Raw genomic sequence first — 18,416 nt, forward strand, 5'->3', positions numbered from 1 at the left:
AACCAGCCACCTGGCAGAATGTAGATTAAAATGGGTTATCTCAAGTTATGCTCTAGTCAGAGAAGAGCCTAGCTCTATGGCCAAGGTTATCTGTAAATATAATTTGAGTCTGAGTCTTACTTTGGGGAGTATGGGGCTGGGAAGTAGGACCAGCTCTAACTTCTACACTTGGCTGGGATTAATTTTGAGCTTCCCTTTACCCAGTTCTATGAAAACAAACACATGCTTGCTCTCCCAAATATTAAAAGGTAATTTGCCTCAGTATAGTATGGTCCAATAAGCATCCATTTGTACCATAGAGAGAACTAACTACAAACAGCTATGACCTCCTTCTAGGCCTGCCCCTCATCTAACAACTGGAATACGTGCACCCACCTGAGCATGCTAGCTGCCCATGCCTACAGCCTTAGTTAGCATCACAAGACCAGTTCAAATAACCCTTTCTACTCAGTGCTATCCTGTCTCAAGACCAAATAAATAAACAAACAAATAAATAAATAAAATAAAGGAAAAAAGAGGTGCATGTACTTGGGAGATAAGACAGGAGGATCATGAGTTCATGGCCAACCTCTAGTACCATGTATCTCTGGCTGTCCTGAAGCTCACTGGGTAGACCTGGCAGGCCTCAGACTCACAGAGATCCACCTGGGTCTGCCTCCCTAGTGCTAGAATTAAAGACATGAGCTACCATGAATAGTGAGACTTTTATGTTGGGGGGAGAGACAGACAGACAGACAAAATTTACCACAAGTGCCTGTCTGCCCTGGCCCCATAGCATGCTGTGCTTGGCCCTCTGACACTTTACCAGGACACAAATACAGACTGCCTTTCCCCAGCTGCAGCTACTCCTTTCTGTATCTGTTTAGAAACACACTGCATTAAAGAGCACCAGAGATAAAAAGCCCCAAGAGTAAGATGACCTAGAATTCATCAGAAGGGGACATTTCCCCTTGACATAAAGTTTATGATTATTTCGCATATATTCTATCTGTTTTTATGTTCTCAATAACAATATTCAGTTTATTAAAGTCCTTGCTAGAGGGAGGAGAAAGAACAGCATAACAGGAGAATTAAGAACGGGGAGTGGGGGGTTGGGGATTTAGCTCAGTGGTTAGAGCGCTTGCCTAGGAAGCGCAAGGCCCTGGGTTCGGTCCCCAGCTCCGGAAAAAAAAAAAGAAAAAAAAAAAAAAAAAACGGGGAGTGGAGGGTTGGGATTTAGCTCAGTGGTAGAGCGCTTGCCCTAGTAAGCGCAAGGCCCTGGGTTCGGTCCCCAGCTCCGGAAAAAAAAAAAAAGAAAGAAAGGGGAGGGGCTAGAGAGATGGTTCAGTTGGTAAAGGCCTTGCTGCAAAGCATGAGGACCTGAGTTTGATATCCAGTGCTGAGAGGCACAAAGCTGTGTGCACATGTGTGCAATTCCAGACTTGGGAAGGTGGACACAGGGTCCCTGGGGCTTGCTGCCAACCTACCCAGCTGAATCAGTGAGCACCAATTTAGTGGAACTCTTGTCTCAAAAAATGATAGAGAGAAATTGAGAACAATATCAATTTCTGGCTTACACATACACCCAGAAAAGCTGAGAAGTGACTGATTGTGCTCTTGCATTTGCTTCCTGCTTATGTATTTGGTGTGACCCCACTCCATGTTCGGCCTGGACAAGTCAGAACAGACGCATACTTGTTTTCCAAGAGCCTGAAAACCAGAGACATGCAAATATTAATCCAAAAATCCTTCAAGGAAAACCGAAGCCTCCACAAAACCCTGCTCAGCAGGATCTAAGAATGGTTTCTCCTGTGGTTCTCTAGAAGTACAGGTGCTTCATTAAAAGTCAGTATAAACCAATCAATCTTTTTCTACCTACTCTCCTCCTCTGGGTTCCTTTAAACGCCACTGCATTCCACTACCTGGGTTTAGGAATTCCACCTTCACCAACCATGGAAAGAGTTTTCTGCCCAGTTCCCAGACCCTACGAAACTCGCACACAAGTCTCTTCAGTGTCCCTCCCAGTATCCTTGTGAGACAAACTAGACAAGTACCATTTCACAGATGCAGTACCAGATTAGAAAGGTCAAGCAGAGCCCAAGGTCACAAAGTCAATGAGAAGGGGTAGATTCCGGAGTTTCACAACATAATGGTCACTGTAATAGGAGAGGTTGATCAGGTGACCCCAGGAAAGTACTGCCTCCTATACTCTTCCTACTACAGAGGACTAGAATTCCCTGAGAAACTAAAAAGGGCTGAATTACAGTGGGGTGACCCACTGTAGATGAAGGACAGGGAAGGGTCTAAAGCAAGTGGTAACAAAGCAGACACCTAAACAAAGAAATCTGCCCATGACAACGGTGGAGAGATTCTTTGGTCACAGTCTTCTCAATACCCCAAATACTCACTGACAGTTGTTTTAAAGAGACAACAGGGACTAAAGGTACAGGTCAGTAGCAGAGCACATGCTGAGCACAGGCAAGGCAAGGCCTCAACCTCCAGCAAGTAAGACCAAAGAAACAAAGGAAGAGCTTTGATGAAAGTTAAAGTGGAAAGACCAAGAAGCTGGACCACAGGGCAGTGGACTGCCTGATGGAGGTACCAGGCTGCACACTGCTCTATCTGTGCAGTCTAGGAAAGGCTAAGAAGGCTAAACTCCAGTCAGAATTGCCAAACTTGCTTTTTCCTCAATGAAAGATGCTTCCTCTCCACTGAAATGTTCCAGAACCTTCCCAGGGTTTTGGTCTGCTCCCCACTCCTCAATAACTGAACACAGGGTTTCATGAGGACTACATAGGACTTTCATGGGAGCTACTTCCTCAGCCCTAGACTTTCATTATTCCTCATCTAATACAAGTCACTATGGTCTAAAGTGCCTCCTAAAATGGCCAAATTTAAACAACAGCATCATCACTGGAGGAAGTAATGTGAAATCTAAAGATGTGTGGATTAGCCCAGTATAAATCTTCTTAAACTCTACCAACACAGGAAATCAAGTCACCAGCAAAGTAAACCCTAGAGAGAAAACAAGCAAACCAAAGCAGGGAAAACACCCAATAAGCTTGGTTAGTTTTAAAATGTCTTCTTGACAAAGGTGACAGTCATCTGGGAAGAATGGAACCTCAAGGAGAAGCCTGCGTTGAATTCTGTTGATTAGTAATCAACATGGAAGGCCCAGCACACTGTAGGCAGTGCCACCACTGGGTAGGTGGTCCTGGATTGTAACCAAAAGCACTCCTGAGCAAGCCGTGGAGAACAAGCCAGCGTGCAGCACACTCCACAGCCTCTGCTTCAGGTCCTCAGTCTGGGGTCTGCTCAAAATAAATTTGTTTTGTTTTGAGACAGGGTCCTGGCTGTACAGGAACTCTCTCTGTAGACCATTCAGGCTGGCCTCAAATTCAGAGATCTGCCTGTCTCTGCCTCCCAAGTACTGGGATTAACAGCATGCACTATCACAGCTGTCTGATTTTTATTTACTTTTTTACAAGCACAAAGGTTTTGCCTGTATGTTTACTGCACCAGTTTATGCCTGTTACCCACTGATGTCAGATGAGGGCTTTGGAACCCTTGGAAAAGGAGTCATGGATGGCTGTGAGTCACCTTGCAAGTGCCTGGAATTGAACCCTGGTGACTCTGTAAGAGCTACAAGTGGTCTTATCCAGGGACTGAATCATCTCTCCAGCCCCTTGGGCCTTACTTGAGTTTCTGACTTGGCTTTTCTTTTTTTTTTTTTTTTTTTTTTTTTGGTTCTTTTTTTTTGAGCTGGGGACCAACCCAGGGCCTTGGCGCTTCCTAGGCAAGCGCTCTACCACTGAGCTAAATCCCCAACCCCTGACTTGGCTTTTCTTGATGGGGTTGGGGTGGTGATAAAGTGTAACATAAAATAAACCCTTTCCTCCCCAAGTTGCTTTTTGGTCATGGTATTTTTCACAGCAACAGAAAGCAAACTAAGATAACTTTTACTCTTAGACAGCAACCTTTGAAGAGCTCACCCAAATGTAGTAGACAAATGTTGCCTCCTCCTCAAAGATACACACACCCCAGTCCCTAGAACCTCTGACCATCTTTCACCATATCCCAAAAAAGGACTTTATAGATGTGATTAAAGATACAGACAATAAGATTATGTTCCATTATTCCAAACTGATCTGTGAAATGCACAAAATGTTCTCTAGCTGAATTTAGAGAGTGTCAGAAGAACCAGCCAATGTTAAAATAGGCCACAAAGAAAGCACAAGATACAGTCCATCTCCAGGAACAAAACCTGGCCCCTGACAAATGGCTAGGAAAGAGGACTCCTCAGCCTGACAAGTGTGAGAAGTAGAATCTGAATAGCAACTTGAATGGAATTGAAAGTAGATTCTGTCCCTAAAGGTTCCATCGAAAAGTGTGTATTGCTAGCATCTTGGTTTCAGCCCTGGAACTAACACTCATCAAATGTTACATGCGCCTCTGACACAAAGAAATGATCAAATATAAATCTGTGTAGTTTTAAGATGCTAGATGCATGGGATTTGTTACTACAGCAAAAACAAGCAGCAGTACCTTACAGAGATACAAGGCACCTTAGTATTCACGAGGCAGCTGTATTATGGTGGATCCAGTACACTTCAGTCTTCCTCCAGACCGCAGATACTTCTACAGCCCTCCCTCCCTGTCTGTCTGTGATGACAACTTGCTCTTCTAGATCCGCTATACTGGGCTTTCCCAAAGAATCCTTGCCCTTCACTTAGAGATAACTCAAGTATATCAACACTGTCCTTGTGGGCTGGAGACTTGGCTCAGATGTTAAAAGCACTCACAGGCTGCTCTTGCAGAAGACCCGGGTTTCATTCCCAGCACTCACAAGGGAGTTCATAGCCCCCTGTAGCTACAGTTCCGGGGAATCTTATACCCTCTTCTGACCTCTAAGAGCACCAGACATACATGGTGCACTTATATATAGGCAAGCAAAAACACTCATACAAATAAAATAAACCTAAAAAAAAATTAAGAAACAAAAACACTAGCTTGCTGAACTGCCTGCAAAACTGTCCGAGGGCTATTCTGTAGTGGTACCAAACCACTGACACAATACCCACTCCTTCCGCCCTACTGAGGCTTCTCTGCTTTAGCCCAGCTTCCTTCCAAACAGCTTTGCTCCACCCCACCCCCACCCCCTCCATCCAGTTAGTCACCAATGTGTCCACATATTCATTCCCCTTTCTCTGGAATCTGTCTTCCTCTTTCAAGTTCCAGCATCTAATGCTGGTCTTTATGATCTCTGCTAACTAAGTCTTCTACAACCAAATGATACCATACCCCTAGACAGTAATCTAAGTGAAAAAAGACAGAACTCCCACCAACCCCTCCGAAGAAAAAAAAAAAAAAAAACTCCCAAATTGCCTTTATTTGGCCTCTCTTGGGTCCCTAATTCATCTCCAGGGACTCAGGGGCCTCCCCAACACTAATGCTGCACAACCTCAAGGCAGACCACATGTAAACTCTAGGTACCAGTTGTTTGGCCAAAACGCCCATCACTAACCATGCCAGCATCTGCTCATCCCCATGACGTATCCTTGACTACTTTGCTTCAAAGATCCAAAACTCTCCACCTACAGCAGTCCTTCGTGATGCTTTCACAATCATCTGCTGGGAACGGTGGCCTATCACCATCCTACTTTTCTCTCTAGAGCTCAATCTGTCACCTACTCTACAAGGCTGCTCCAGTCTACTCAACTAATCGACACTTTAGCACCCACAAAGATGACTGAGCATTGACACAACTGTAGTGTTTCTCTACCGACTGATAGTACCAACCCTCAGGGGAAAGGCTGTGCCACAGGCAATTTTCTAAACACTTCAGGAAACTCAGTAAAACGGCTAAGCGAAACAAACAGTCAGCAATGCTCCGTGGGCAGAGGGCACCCTGGCCCTTCACTCCCTAAGTTCCCACAGCTATTTCCTGCTACCCTTTGGCCAAGTTGACACACCTTGTGGAAGAAACGGGAGCACTCTTCTCTGTTCCCATTGCCTATAACCCAAACACATACCAATCTTCCAATTTTATCTTCTATCCACCCTCCTCCAACTCATTGGTGTGGTTTTCGTTTTGTTTACTTATTTTTTTTTTTTTAAAGAAGACACGCGTTACACTGGGTAAAATCTCTGGCTGCCTCTTTCTCTTTCTATATTCGGTGCGAATCGAAGCAGAGAAAAATCTGCACTCAAGCACACAAATGACGAGGCGGCTCAGGACGATGACTCACTAGCCGGGGTTGCTGGGTTTGCAGAGTTCGACCCCAGAAAAACTAGCCAGCAGTCCCTGTCTGCCAAGAAAGGCCAGGAAGACCACGGGAGGACCCTTGCACCTATCCGGCCCCTAGCGGACGCCGCAGGTTCTCGCCAGGGTCAACAGCCGGTCTAACTCGGCCTCACCCTCCCCGCCCGGAAGGTCCGACCACCCGGTTCTTGCCCCTGACCACACTCACATTTGGCTGACCAGCTTCTGCCGAAAGGCGGCGCTACGCCAGTCGGTCTCCTGCCCCGAAACGTCCATGCCCGGAGCCCTACTCCTGTAGCCCGAGTCCCTACCGGCCACCCCGCCGCCGCCGCCGCCGCCGCCACCGCCGCCGCTGCCGCCTCTACCACAGCGACAGGCCCGGAACGCGGAAGCCTAGCGATCCCGCTACTGGGCCACACCGGAAGTACAGAGAGGATTGTGGGAAATGGAGTCTCGCGTCTGTATACGCATGCGCGACACACACACACACACACACACACACACACACACACACACACACTCGCTCACACACACTCGCTCACACACACTCGCTCACACACACACTCGCTCACACACACACACACACACTCACACACACGCGTGCTCGCGCGCACACACATTTGCTCGCTCACTCGCTCACTCACTCCCCAGTCTATACATAGTTTGTTGTTGGGATTATTGTATAACACATCTTTTGGTATTTTAAATGAATTTGGTATTAAAACATTGGTATTTTAGTATCTAATATGTTAAGTGTACATGTACATATGTATATGTATAGTCATCAAAATAAAACTAGTATTTCACCAACAGTCAACATTAGGCTTACGATCTCTGCTCATTGAATCAGTAAGTTCCATATTTAAAAGAAAAGCAAAAGCCAATTTCTGTTAATGCTTTCTCTGTGGTTTATATTCCTTACTTCTTAGTGGTTCGCCTCTTAATACAAGACATTTTGACCTAAGTGGATAATTGTCACTGTGCTTGTGTGTCTTGAGTTCACCTTTCAATGTTTATATGACTTAAGTTTAGAGTAGCAATTATAAGGTAACTAACCAATTTTGTAAGTTTTTGTTTTTTCCAATTATATGTAAGGCTTCAATGAAAAACTTTCTTTGTCCCAGCACTTGGAAGACAGAGGCAGGCAGATTTCTGCTGAGTTCAAGGCAGACTGGTTTACATTGTCTCAAACAAACAAAAACAAAAAAACACACAAAAAAGAATCCCAAAATAAGTAAATAAGTAAATAAATAAACAAAAATCCCATGTGTTCATTTTTTTTTTTTTTTTTTTTTTTTTTTTTTTTTTTTTCGAGCTGGGAATCGAACCCAGGGCCTTGCGCTTGCTAGGCAAGCGCTCTAACCACTGAGCTAAATCTCCAACCCTCCATGTGTTCATTTTTATAGAAGAAGGCACTTTTTTTTTTTTTTTTTTTTTTTTACTTTTGGGAAAGTCTTAAATACATATGAATTAAAAACTGAGGGTGGGGGCTGAAGAGATGGCTCAGTCATTCACAGCATTGACTTCTTCCAGAGGCCTTGAGGATCTGTTGCCCTCTTCTGGTATATCTGAAGACAGCTACAGTGTACTCATATAAATAAAATAAATAAGCCTTTTTTAAAAAACTGAGTATGATATAAACCTTAAAAAGAAAATTCAAAACGGCCAAGCATGGTGGTGTAGGCACAGTGGTGCACAACTTTAATCCCCGCCCTTGGGAGACAGAATTTGGCAGGACAGCTGGACAAAGTTAATGCAGGTTCTTTATCCAAATCGTAGATCCCCAAGCCATGTGGTCAGAGACCTTCACACAGCGCCGAAGCTTCACACAAAGAGGGGAAGGCGTCTTGCACCCACAGAGGTTTCAAGGTTCATAGAACATTACAAAGGTGACAGGCAGCTGCTGGTCCATGACAAAATCAACCCAACCATGTCAACATGGGTAAGCTCATGAAGATAAATGGAAAACAGTTACAGCTCACAATAATCAAGCCTTCTTCCTCGTAGTGACCTGACACGACATGGTGAGCATGTGTGAGCCTATCTCCAAGATGTATGAGAGAGAGGAGATCAAGGACGACTTCTTGTACATGGTGAATGCCTCTTGGGTGACATTCAGATTCACACTAGCTGTCTAAGACTGGAAAAATGCCTACGTTTGTTAGACCCTTACCAAGGGAGTGGGAGAAGAGTCATTCCCAGTAGAGTGTAGTCTGCTTGCCACTCCCACTCATGGATGCACATAGGCACCCACCTAGGGTACCGGGAATTCCTTGTCAGGCAGAAACTGAGCTGCGTGCAAATGCATTCAGCCTGAAAACTCATCTAAACCAGGCTATATTATTTTCAAGCTTTAGAAAGTTAAAAATAAAACACTTCTCACCTTAAGTTGCCAATAAAACAAAACAAAACAACAAAGAAACCAATCTGGGTAGTGTGCACCTTTAATCTCAGCACTTGGGAGGCAGAGACAACCTGATCTCTGTGAGTTCGAGACCAGCTTGGTCTACAAAGTGAGTTCCAGGGCAGCTAGGACTGTTACACAGAAAAACCCTATTTCAAAAAACATAATAACGGGGTTGGGGATTTAGCTCAGTGGTAGAGTGCTTGCCTAGGAAGTGCAAGGCCCTGGGTTCGGTCCCCAGCTCTGAAAAAAAAAAACATAATAACAATAATAATTAATAATAATAATTTTACAAGGCACAGTGGTTTTAATGGCAGCAGCTTGCCTACTTTGGTAATCTAGTCACAGATAATGCAGCTTCTTTCGTTCCAATCTTAACTGCCAAAATGTACTCATTTCACACAGCACCCAATAAAATATATACACATACATATACATACATACATACATACATACATACATACATACATACATACATATGTATGTGGTTACAGAATGAATATGAGTTTGGCTACAACAGAGTTCAGGATGTTTCAGGCGTGGGCTATAGAAATGTGAGAGTCTACTGAACAGATAACAGACTCTGAGAAACTTCTGCGAAGAAGCAAAGAAGCCAGGCCTCGGGCACATCGGGGTTGAGGAGCGTCATCAGCTACAAACACAGCATCGGATGGAGAGTTGCAAGAGAGAGGCAGTCTAGACTATCAAACAGGTGGGCAGAGGCATGAGGAGCTACACCAACAGAGGGGGACCAGATTGAATAGAAGCTCCAGGAACAAGCAGGAGTGCCCTGCCTTCATTATCAGATGGATGAATCCCTGTGTAGTTCTGGGGTGCTGTCATGGTGCTACATGTCCACCACTTTACGGAGTTCAACGGAGGGAGTTACACCCTTTTGTTGGTTTGTATAATGTGGCTTTAATATTCCCACATTCCCCTGCAGTCTCACTTCACCTGGATGCACTTATTGAACGCCCTCTTCGGTTCCCAGCAATGAGTAATTTGTCAGTCTGCCCTTCTCAGTAGAAGGTGCTGTTTACTTACCTAGGAGCACGGTCATCCTCCACCCTTTAAATGAACTAAAAACCCTCCTGAGCACAAGCATTAGGAGAGAAAGAGGCACTCAGAGGAAAGTAAGCCACACTCCAGGGCGTGGGTGGGCAATACCTCAAAGAGAAAGTAAGACATAGCCAAGTGTGGTATGGGCTCTTCAAGAAAGAGTTAAAATGAATTGCCTCAGCAGTGAGCATTGTGAGGGTGAACATTGACTGTCAACTTGACAGGATCAAGACTTACCCAGGAGATGAACTGTGGGCAGCACAATTCCATGAGCTAAAATCTTGGGCTGGAAAAATGGAGAAAGTGAGCGAGCGCATTTACTGCTCTCTGTTTCCTGACTGCAGATGCAGTAGGAGGAACTGCCTCACCCTGCTTCACCGTAGCTCCCTCGCCGTGGCCAATGACACCGACTTTGAGCCAGAACAAACTCCTCCTCCCTTAAATTGCTTTTGTCAGGATATTTCCCTTCAAAGTAAATGGAAAACTAAGACAGCTTTTATCATTTTAATGTCTCTGAAGTTACATCTTAAAAGGCTGCAAGGGAAACTTCGTTATTCCTTTTCTTTTCTTTTTGCTAAGTGGGATTATAGGGCGGCTCAGAGGCTGAGGTGGATGAAATTATGCTCTGCTAAAGAAAGCCTGCAGTCGGGGTTGGGGATTTAGCTCCGTGGTAGAGCGCTTGCCTAGGAAGCGCAAGGCCCTGGGTTCGGTCCCCAACTCTGAAAAAAAAAACCAAAAAAAAAAAAAAAAAAAAAAGAAAGCCTGCAGTCGTGTCTGCCAAGAAGTTCAGCACATGGCCTTTCCCTGTAGACGGGAGTCTCTGGTGAGAGTCCTAGACAACTGCAGGCTCACAGCAGGAGAGAGCAGGGCCCCAAGTCCTTGCTAATTGTGCTGGAACTGATTCTTTCTCAACTGGCAAAGGCTCCAACTAGACCCCACCTTCCTATCCTGCCTCAGTTACATAAGCTGTTCAATTGTCACTGCTGAACCTTCTGAACATGTGTGGTGAGTTCTGTCTGCCTTGATCACAGACTTAGACCAAGAATAAGAGAGAATTAGAAGCCCGCACCCGAACGTGAAATCTGAGTTTTGTAAATTAATGAGATAAGATCCATCAGTTTAAAGGCAGTGGACGGGAGGACGTGAAGACACTGAGGTAAAGCAGTAGCTATTCCTCTGTTCAAAGCATCAGGACCTTTTTGAGGTTTTTACTTTTTACTTTTTAAAATCGAAAATCAATTTTTGAAAGATTTATTTATTTATTTCATGTATGTGACTATGCTGGTACACTGTTGCTATCTTCAGACACACCAGAAAAGGGCATCTGATCTCATTACAGATGGTTGTGAGCCACCATGTGGTTGCTGGGACTTGAACTCAGGACCTCTGGAAGAGCAGCCGGTGCTCTTAACCTCTGAGCCATCTCTCCAGCCCTGGAAATCGATTTTTAAGTACAATATATTCTAATCATGGTTCCCCTCCTCCACCTCCTCCCAGATCCTTCCCACCCAATTGCACCTTTCTCCCTCCCTCTCTCTTCTCTTTTTTTTTTTTTTGAAAACAAAGAGGATGAACAAAAAAAAAAAAAAAAAAAACAGAAAAAATTAGCCAAAGAAAAAGCTCAAGGATGGGGGCTGGAGAGATGGCTCAGTGGTTAAGAGCACTGACTGCTCTTCCAGAGGTCCTGAGTTCAAATCCCAGCAACCACATGGTGGCTCACAACCATCTGTAATGGGACTCAATGCCCTCTTCTGGTGTGTCTGAGGACAGTGTATTCACATACATAAAATAATAAATAAATAAGTCTTTTAAAAAAAAAAAAAAAAAAAAAAGCTCAAGGAAAAGAAGGTAAAAGTAGAAGTATTCCGTGTGAGCAAAAGACCTGTAAAGTTAAAAAAACAAAGCATGAGACAAAGGGTTTCCCAAAGTATCATTGAGTTCATTTGTGTGGCCGTCTTCTGCTGGGCACAGGCCCTGCCCTTAAGTGTGGTTTGTGTGCCCAGTGAGACTCTGTTGCAGAAAACATTTCTTCCTTTGGCAGCACTCGTTAGGGATAGAGCACAGTCTATTTCCCCTCTCACTGAAGGAACCCCATCTGGCTTAGACCTGTGCAGGCCCTGTGCTATACCCTCTTAAGAACAATGTTCTGGGGGCTGGAGAGATGGCTCAGCGGTTAAGAGCACTGACTTCTTCCAGAGGTCCTGAGTTCAATTCTCAGCAACTACATGACGGCTCACAACCATCTGTAATGGGATCTGATGCCTTCTTCTGGTGTGTCTGAAGACAGAGACAGTGTATTCACATACGTAAAATAAATAAATCTTAAAAAAAAAAAAAGAACAATGTTCTGGGAAAAAAAAACAAGTACTCTGCTCTTAGAAACATTTACAAAAGGGAATTGACTTAAAAGACAAGACTTTATGTTTTGTTTTGAAGGGACAGTATGTTTTTGGTTTCTATTGTCTACCAGTTGACTGCTTAGCAAATTCTCTTAACAGCTACAAAGTTCATTTATATATCTGTTGTGGACCTGTAGGAATTGCTCAACGGTTAAGAGCACTAGACGCCCTTCCGGAGGACCCAGGTTTGATTCCCAGCACCAACAAGGATGCTCACGATCATCTACAACTCCTATCCCAGCCATGGGACCTCAATGCCTGATGCCCAAGGAAGTCAAAAGAGGGTGCAGGATCCCCTAAATATAGGGCAGTGTGGTTGTGAACCACCATGTGGGCTTTGGGAAATGAACCCCGGACCTCTGCAAGAGTAACTAACGCATGTGTTTGACTTTTTGAGCCATCTCTCCACTATCCTGGTATTTTTTTTCTTTTTTTCGGAGCTGGGGACTGAACCCAGGGCCTTGCGGTTGCTAGGCAAGTGCTCTACCACTGAGCCAAATCCCCAACCCCCTGATATATATTTTTTTAAATAGTGTTTGTCTGTATGTACGAATATTTAGTCTGCATGTGTCATGTATGCAGTCTGTATGTACACCTGCAGATGATAGAAAAGAGTGTTAGGTCTTCTAGAACTAAAGTTATAGGTGTTTGCGGGCCATTGTGTGGGTGCTGGGAATCAAACCAGGGTCTTCTGGAAGAGCAGTCATTTTTCTTTTTTTTAATGTCTAAGTGCTCTGTCTGCATGTACACCTGCAAGCCAGAAGAGGGCATCAGATCCCTTTATAGATGGCTGTGAGCGCCCACAGGATTCCTGGGAACTGAACTTAAGACCTCTCGAAGAGCAGCCAGGGCTCTTACTGCTGAGCCATCTCTCCAGTTCCCAGACTGCTATTTTTAATCCATAATAGGTAGATGAAACACCTGCCGCCTGGGAAATCTTGAAACTCTTGCCTATACCTCCTCACCCTGACTAAACACGTATTTCTTTTTTTTTTTTCTTTTTTTTCCCCGGGGGCCTTGCGCTTGCTAGGCAAGCGCTCTACCACTGAGCTAAATCCCCAACCCCAACACGTATTTCGATATTTCACATGAGATACACTTACACAGGAGAGAGGAGCCTGCTGAGCTAAGCACACTAAGCACACCGATGTATATCTGTAACTCCGGCACACAGGATGGAGACAGGAGCTACCACGATTTCAAGAACCTCCTCAACTATGTAGCAAGTTGGTGGCCAGCTTGTGCTACAGGGAACTTAGTCTTAAAAGAGAAAGGAAGAAGTCAGTCACGGTGGCTCAGGGCACTCAGAGGCAGGCAGATCCCTGTAATCTCTGAGTAGCTTGGTCTACTTAGCAAATTCCAGGATAGCCAAGCTAAGTGGTAAAACTTTATATCGAAATATTTAAAAACAAGGGGGATGGGGAGTCTATATGCATCACTACCACTGTTCCCTAAATTTGTAAATAAAAATTTAATTATTCTCCTGGGGCTGGAGAGATGCACGTTTTGCTCCTGCAGAAGACACAGGTTACGTTCCCAGCACTCACATGTAGCGGCTTACGGCAGTCAGTAACCCCAGTCCTGGAGGATCGGACACCTTCTTTTGACCTCCATGGACATCAGGCTTGAACATGGTACACAGACATACATGCAGGCATATATACATACACACAAATATGAAATTTTCTCGTTTTATAAAATATTCTGAGAATTTCATAGAAGTGTACAGTGAAGTATGATCACATCCGCCCCTCATTTCCTCCCTTAACTTTCCTAAGATTCACCTGAATGTCCCCCAAACATGTCCGCTCCTTAAAAAAAAACAAAAAAAACCCTACTAAGTCCGAACTCTTAGTGCCAATCATATGAGCATCAGCATAGTGCCATCCACTGAAGCATGGGCAACCTTGTAACCTGTGTTTTTCCACCCACCCAGAAATAACAACTCTATATATGAATAAATGCATAGGCCAATGGCTTTGGCTCTGTTTGTTCCTCAACCAGCTCATATCTTTTTTTTTTTTTTTTTTTTTTTTTTTTTTTTTTTCTTTTTTTTGAGCTGGGGACCCGAACCCAGGGCCTTGAGCTTCCTAGGCAAGCGCTCTACCACTGAGCTAAATCCCCAACCCCACCAGCTCATATCTTAATTACCCATTTATTTTATTCTATCTCATGCCATACGGATGGTTACTTGGTCCTCAGTTTCGTATGTCTTCTTCCGGTCTGGGGCAAACCTCCTGCACCTGACTATTTTCCCAGAATTCCTCTCTCTACTGGATGTCTCGCCTTCTAATCAGCCTCTGAGTGACAGGTGAATGTTTTTATAAGGTGCACAATAACATTATGCCTACACAACCTACCTGTGGGGACACCCCCACGGAAGAATGGTTCCTCCAGTAACAGTCAGCACCTAACAACTCTCATTGGTTATTGGCTGGCTTGATTCATGTAGATTGTGTGCAAGTGGTCAAGATACCCTAAGTTCATGGGTGCAATAGGCACATCATATCTGACAGCATTTCACAGCACTCTTCCCCATCCTCCCATTCTTACACTCTTTCTGTCTCCTCTTCCTCAATGGCTCCTGAGCCTTGATCGAGGGGAGCATCGATCTCAGCGTAGTGATACTGATAACTGCTGTCTAAAGTTAATCTTTTTAAAGATTTATTTGTTTATTTTATGTATATGAGTACACTGTAGCTGTCTTCAGACACACCAGAAGAGGGCATCAGATCCCATTAGAAATGGTTGTGAGCCACTATGTGGTTGCTGGGAATTGAACTCAGGACCTCTGGAAGAGCAGTCAGTGCTCTTAATCGCTAAGCCACCTCTCCAGCCCTAAGGTTAATTTTCAATTGTCAGTTAGACAGGATTTAGAAAAACCCAGGAGACAAACCCCTGGGATTGTCTTTGAGGGAGTCTATAGAAAGGTGTGATGGAGATGAGAAGAACCAGGAAGAATGTGGGTGGCACCATCCCCTAGGCTGGAGTCCTGGACTGAATAAAGACAAACAGAGCTGAGTGCCAGCACTCACCTCTCTCCACCTTCTGGCTACTGGTGCAATTGTAATAAGTCTTTGTGTTCCTGCCACCAAGCCTTCTCCCATGATGGACCACATCCTTAGGCTGTGGACCAAAATAAGCCCTTCCTTGATTTGGTTGTGTATCTTGTCATTCGAAAACAAAGTAGCTAGTCTGAGGCAGAGCCTAAGAACAGAAATTCCTAGAAAGAAGCAGTTCATGCCTTGAATACTCTACAAAGGCTGACTGACTAATTAGAACTTCAGTGAGTATAAAGAGTTGGAATGCTGCAGATCTGGAGCCAAATTCTCTTGGACTATCTTGGCTCCTTGAGTAGTAACTTATTACTTACATCTGTTTGTGACTTAGTATCCTGCGACTATTAGGTAAAGCCTTTGGAATATATGGGTGACAGACTGCTAAGTTCCAGAACTAGAAATGGTATCATCAGATAATAACTGAAGTTAGTAGAAGAAGTTTCCATCTCTGATGTAATCTGCCTACCTGATGTACCCACTGGCATATTTAAGAAGCATTTTGATGGGGTGTGGGAGGGGAGCACCCTCATAGAGGCAAAAGGGAGGGAGGAGAAGGTGGATGTAGGATGAGGGGTTTGTGGAGGGGTAACCAGGAAGTGGGATATCATTTGAGATGTAAACGAATGAAATAATTAATAAATGAAAAAAACAAAAAGAAAAAAACATGTTTGGATTCCTGATTTTCTTGTTCAGTTACTATAAAAAAAAAAAATTCACGGAATTTTTACTCCGTTGGAATGTGGGATTTGCAGGAACCCTAAGTCTGAGTGTCAGGACCATGGTTGCTTATATACGGCTCCAGAATATCTCGCCTCTTATTGTCCCTGAAGTGAGAACTATGTTCTTGCTTGTTTGTTTGTTTATTTGTTTGTTTAAAGGTACATGAGTGTTTTGCGTGTTCTATGTATGTGTGCCACATTTGTGCTTGGTCCCTGAGGAGGTCAGAAGAGGCATCAGATCCCCTGAAAGTGGAATTACAGATGGTTAGGAGTCCCTGTGTGGGTGCTGGAAACTGAACCAGGATACTCAGCAAAGCAGCAGTGGGGGAGTCATCTCTCCAGCCCAAAAACTGTGGGGTTTATGTTGGCGAAACTCTGAGATGCGTAGTTTACCGGACAATGAATTTTCACTCCTTTTTTCTATGTGAGTCTGGAGAAGACAGCAGTTCTCAACCTTCCTAATGCTGGGACCCTTTAAAGTCATTCCTCGTGTGTGATGACCACAACCAGAAGCATGTTTTTGTTGCTACTTCATAACTAATTTTACTACTGTTATGAGTCGTTATATAAATATCTGTGTTTTTTGATAATCTCAGGCAGCCCCTAAGGGGCTAAGACCCACAGGTTGGGAACCACTGAGATAGAAAATCATGGATAGGTGTCACTTGGATCCTGTGTTGTAAAACTAATATTTTAGCATAAGCGTTTCCCCAAGAAGTTAACAAGATTATGAGCTGAAGACTTTCACTGTAATGTTGCTAACAACATTCTCTCATACAGTAGGGCTGGAGAGATGGCTTATTGATTAAGAGAGATTGCTGTGCGGTCCTGAGGAGCTGAGGGTAAGCTCCAGCTTGGATGAAACAAGGAGGGTGTGGCTGCATAGCTACCTCTAACGCCAGCGCTGTTTGGGGTGGGCACATGAGGATTTCTGGGGTTTGGGGGATGCCTACCTCGCTAGCAAATTCTAGCTCCAAGTTCATGGAGAGACCTTGCCTCGGTGGAGTTAGGAAGAAGGCAAGAGAGGAAGACACCCAATACCCTTCTCCGGCCTCCACAGGCGTGTATACACATAAAGGAATGCACGTTCATACATGCGTGCACAAACAACACATGCACATCTGTGGGGCAGTGGACCGTGCCACCAGACGGAAAGACCTGGTAAGGTCAAGTAGATTCAGGAACCCCAGCAATTTGCATATCTGAGAACAGTATGTGTTTACTTCCAACCGGGTTCCTGTCCTGGAACTGGTGACCACGACACCCATTAAAAGGACCGTGACAATCAGTCACAGTAGGGACAACACCTGAAGTCCTTCCACATGCAGATGAAGCGTCCCCGACATCTCAGACCCATCTCTGCCTCTAGATCCCAACCCACCCTGAAATGTTCATAGGGTCCTAGCCACAAGGAGTAAATAAAGTGCATAGGTTACTTCGCCAAAGATCATCTGAGGTGGCAATCTCATCGAGCTGTACGGCTCCCCGGAAGAGTTTTCTCTCCTGAAGCTTTCCTCACTCAACCTCAACCCAGGGTATATGAGCGACTGCAGCCATTTTCTGCTCAGGGGCCCCTAGCTGCTCACAGCTTCTTGCCACTTGCCACTGAGTCCGGACAGTCGCTGCCCTGGAAGAGGCCTGGCAGCCCACCTTGCTCTCTGGCTTCCCCTTGGAGAGCTGTAACACTTTGATCATTCTGGCCACACCCAAGCCCCGAGACCTTTTGATCCTGCGGGCCAGGCAAAGGATTCCCCCTGGCTGCATCCCAGTACACAGACCTACGCAGACCTTTATACAACTCTCTCTCTCTCCTTTTCCCTCTCCCTCTCCCTCTCTCTATACACACACACACACACACACACACACACACACACACACATATATACAGATGCATATGCACATGAATTTTATCACTGGGGCTGGAGGTAGTTCAGTGATTAAGAGAACCTGCTGCTTTTCCAGAGGACTGGAGTCAATTCCCAGCCACCCACATGGCAGCTCATAAGCATTGGTAATGTCATTATCAGAGGACCAAAGCCCTCTTCTGGCCTCCATGGGCACCAGGCCCATAGGTGGTGCACAGGCGTACAGTCAAGCAAACTCCCCATACATATTAAATAAACAATTAAAAATTTGTGAAGAACTATATCATGGCACTTCTTTACATAGCCAACTTCAATGGATGTAAAAGATGACTTTTTTTTTTTTTCGGAGCTGGGGACCGAACCCAGGGCCTTGCAGTTGCTAGGCAAGCGCTCTACCACTGAGCCAAATCCCCAACCCCTAAAAGATGACTTTTATACACATGTCCTGGTGTTCAAACCCAGGACCTTGTACATGCTGTGATGACTATTTGCAGTTGTGAACGTCGCTACATCTGTAACTAAAACCCAAAGATGGAGGGCACATCTGGGACAGATTTTACTTCATTGGAAGCAAGAAGATCCACTGCTTATTTTTTTTTTTTTTTTTAGATGTATTTATTTATTATATATAAGTACACTGTAGCTGTCTTCAGAGACACCAGAAGAGGGC

The 18,416-nt window shown here is 44.6% G+C and overlaps 1 protein-coding gene across 3 annotated transcripts in view; it reads right to left on the minus strand.

Moving 5' to 3' along the window:
• Med15 (mediator complex subunit 15) overlaps positions 1–6,651 on the minus strand; it is a 74,328-nt gene extending 67,677 nt beyond the window's left edge. For all 3 annotated transcript variants that reach the window (XM_032899877.1, XM_032899879.1, XM_032899878.1), the window contains exon 1: positions 6,450–6,651. In XM_032899877.1, the coding sequence (XP_032755768.1) occupies positions 6,450–6,517 (68 nt within the window). In that variant the 5' untranslated portion in view covers positions 6,518–6,651. The remainder of the gene's footprint in view (positions 1–6,449) is intronic.
• Positions 6,652–18,416: the final 11,765 nt, after the last annotated feature.

The sequence above is a fragment of the Rattus rattus genome, chromosome 4 (genome assembly GCF_011064425.1).
Source record: "Rattus rattus isolate New Zealand chromosome 4, Rrattus_CSIRO_v1, whole genome shotgun sequence".
NCBI classification, from domain to species: domain Eukaryota; kingdom Metazoa; phylum Chordata; class Mammalia; order Rodentia; family Muridae; genus Rattus; species Rattus rattus.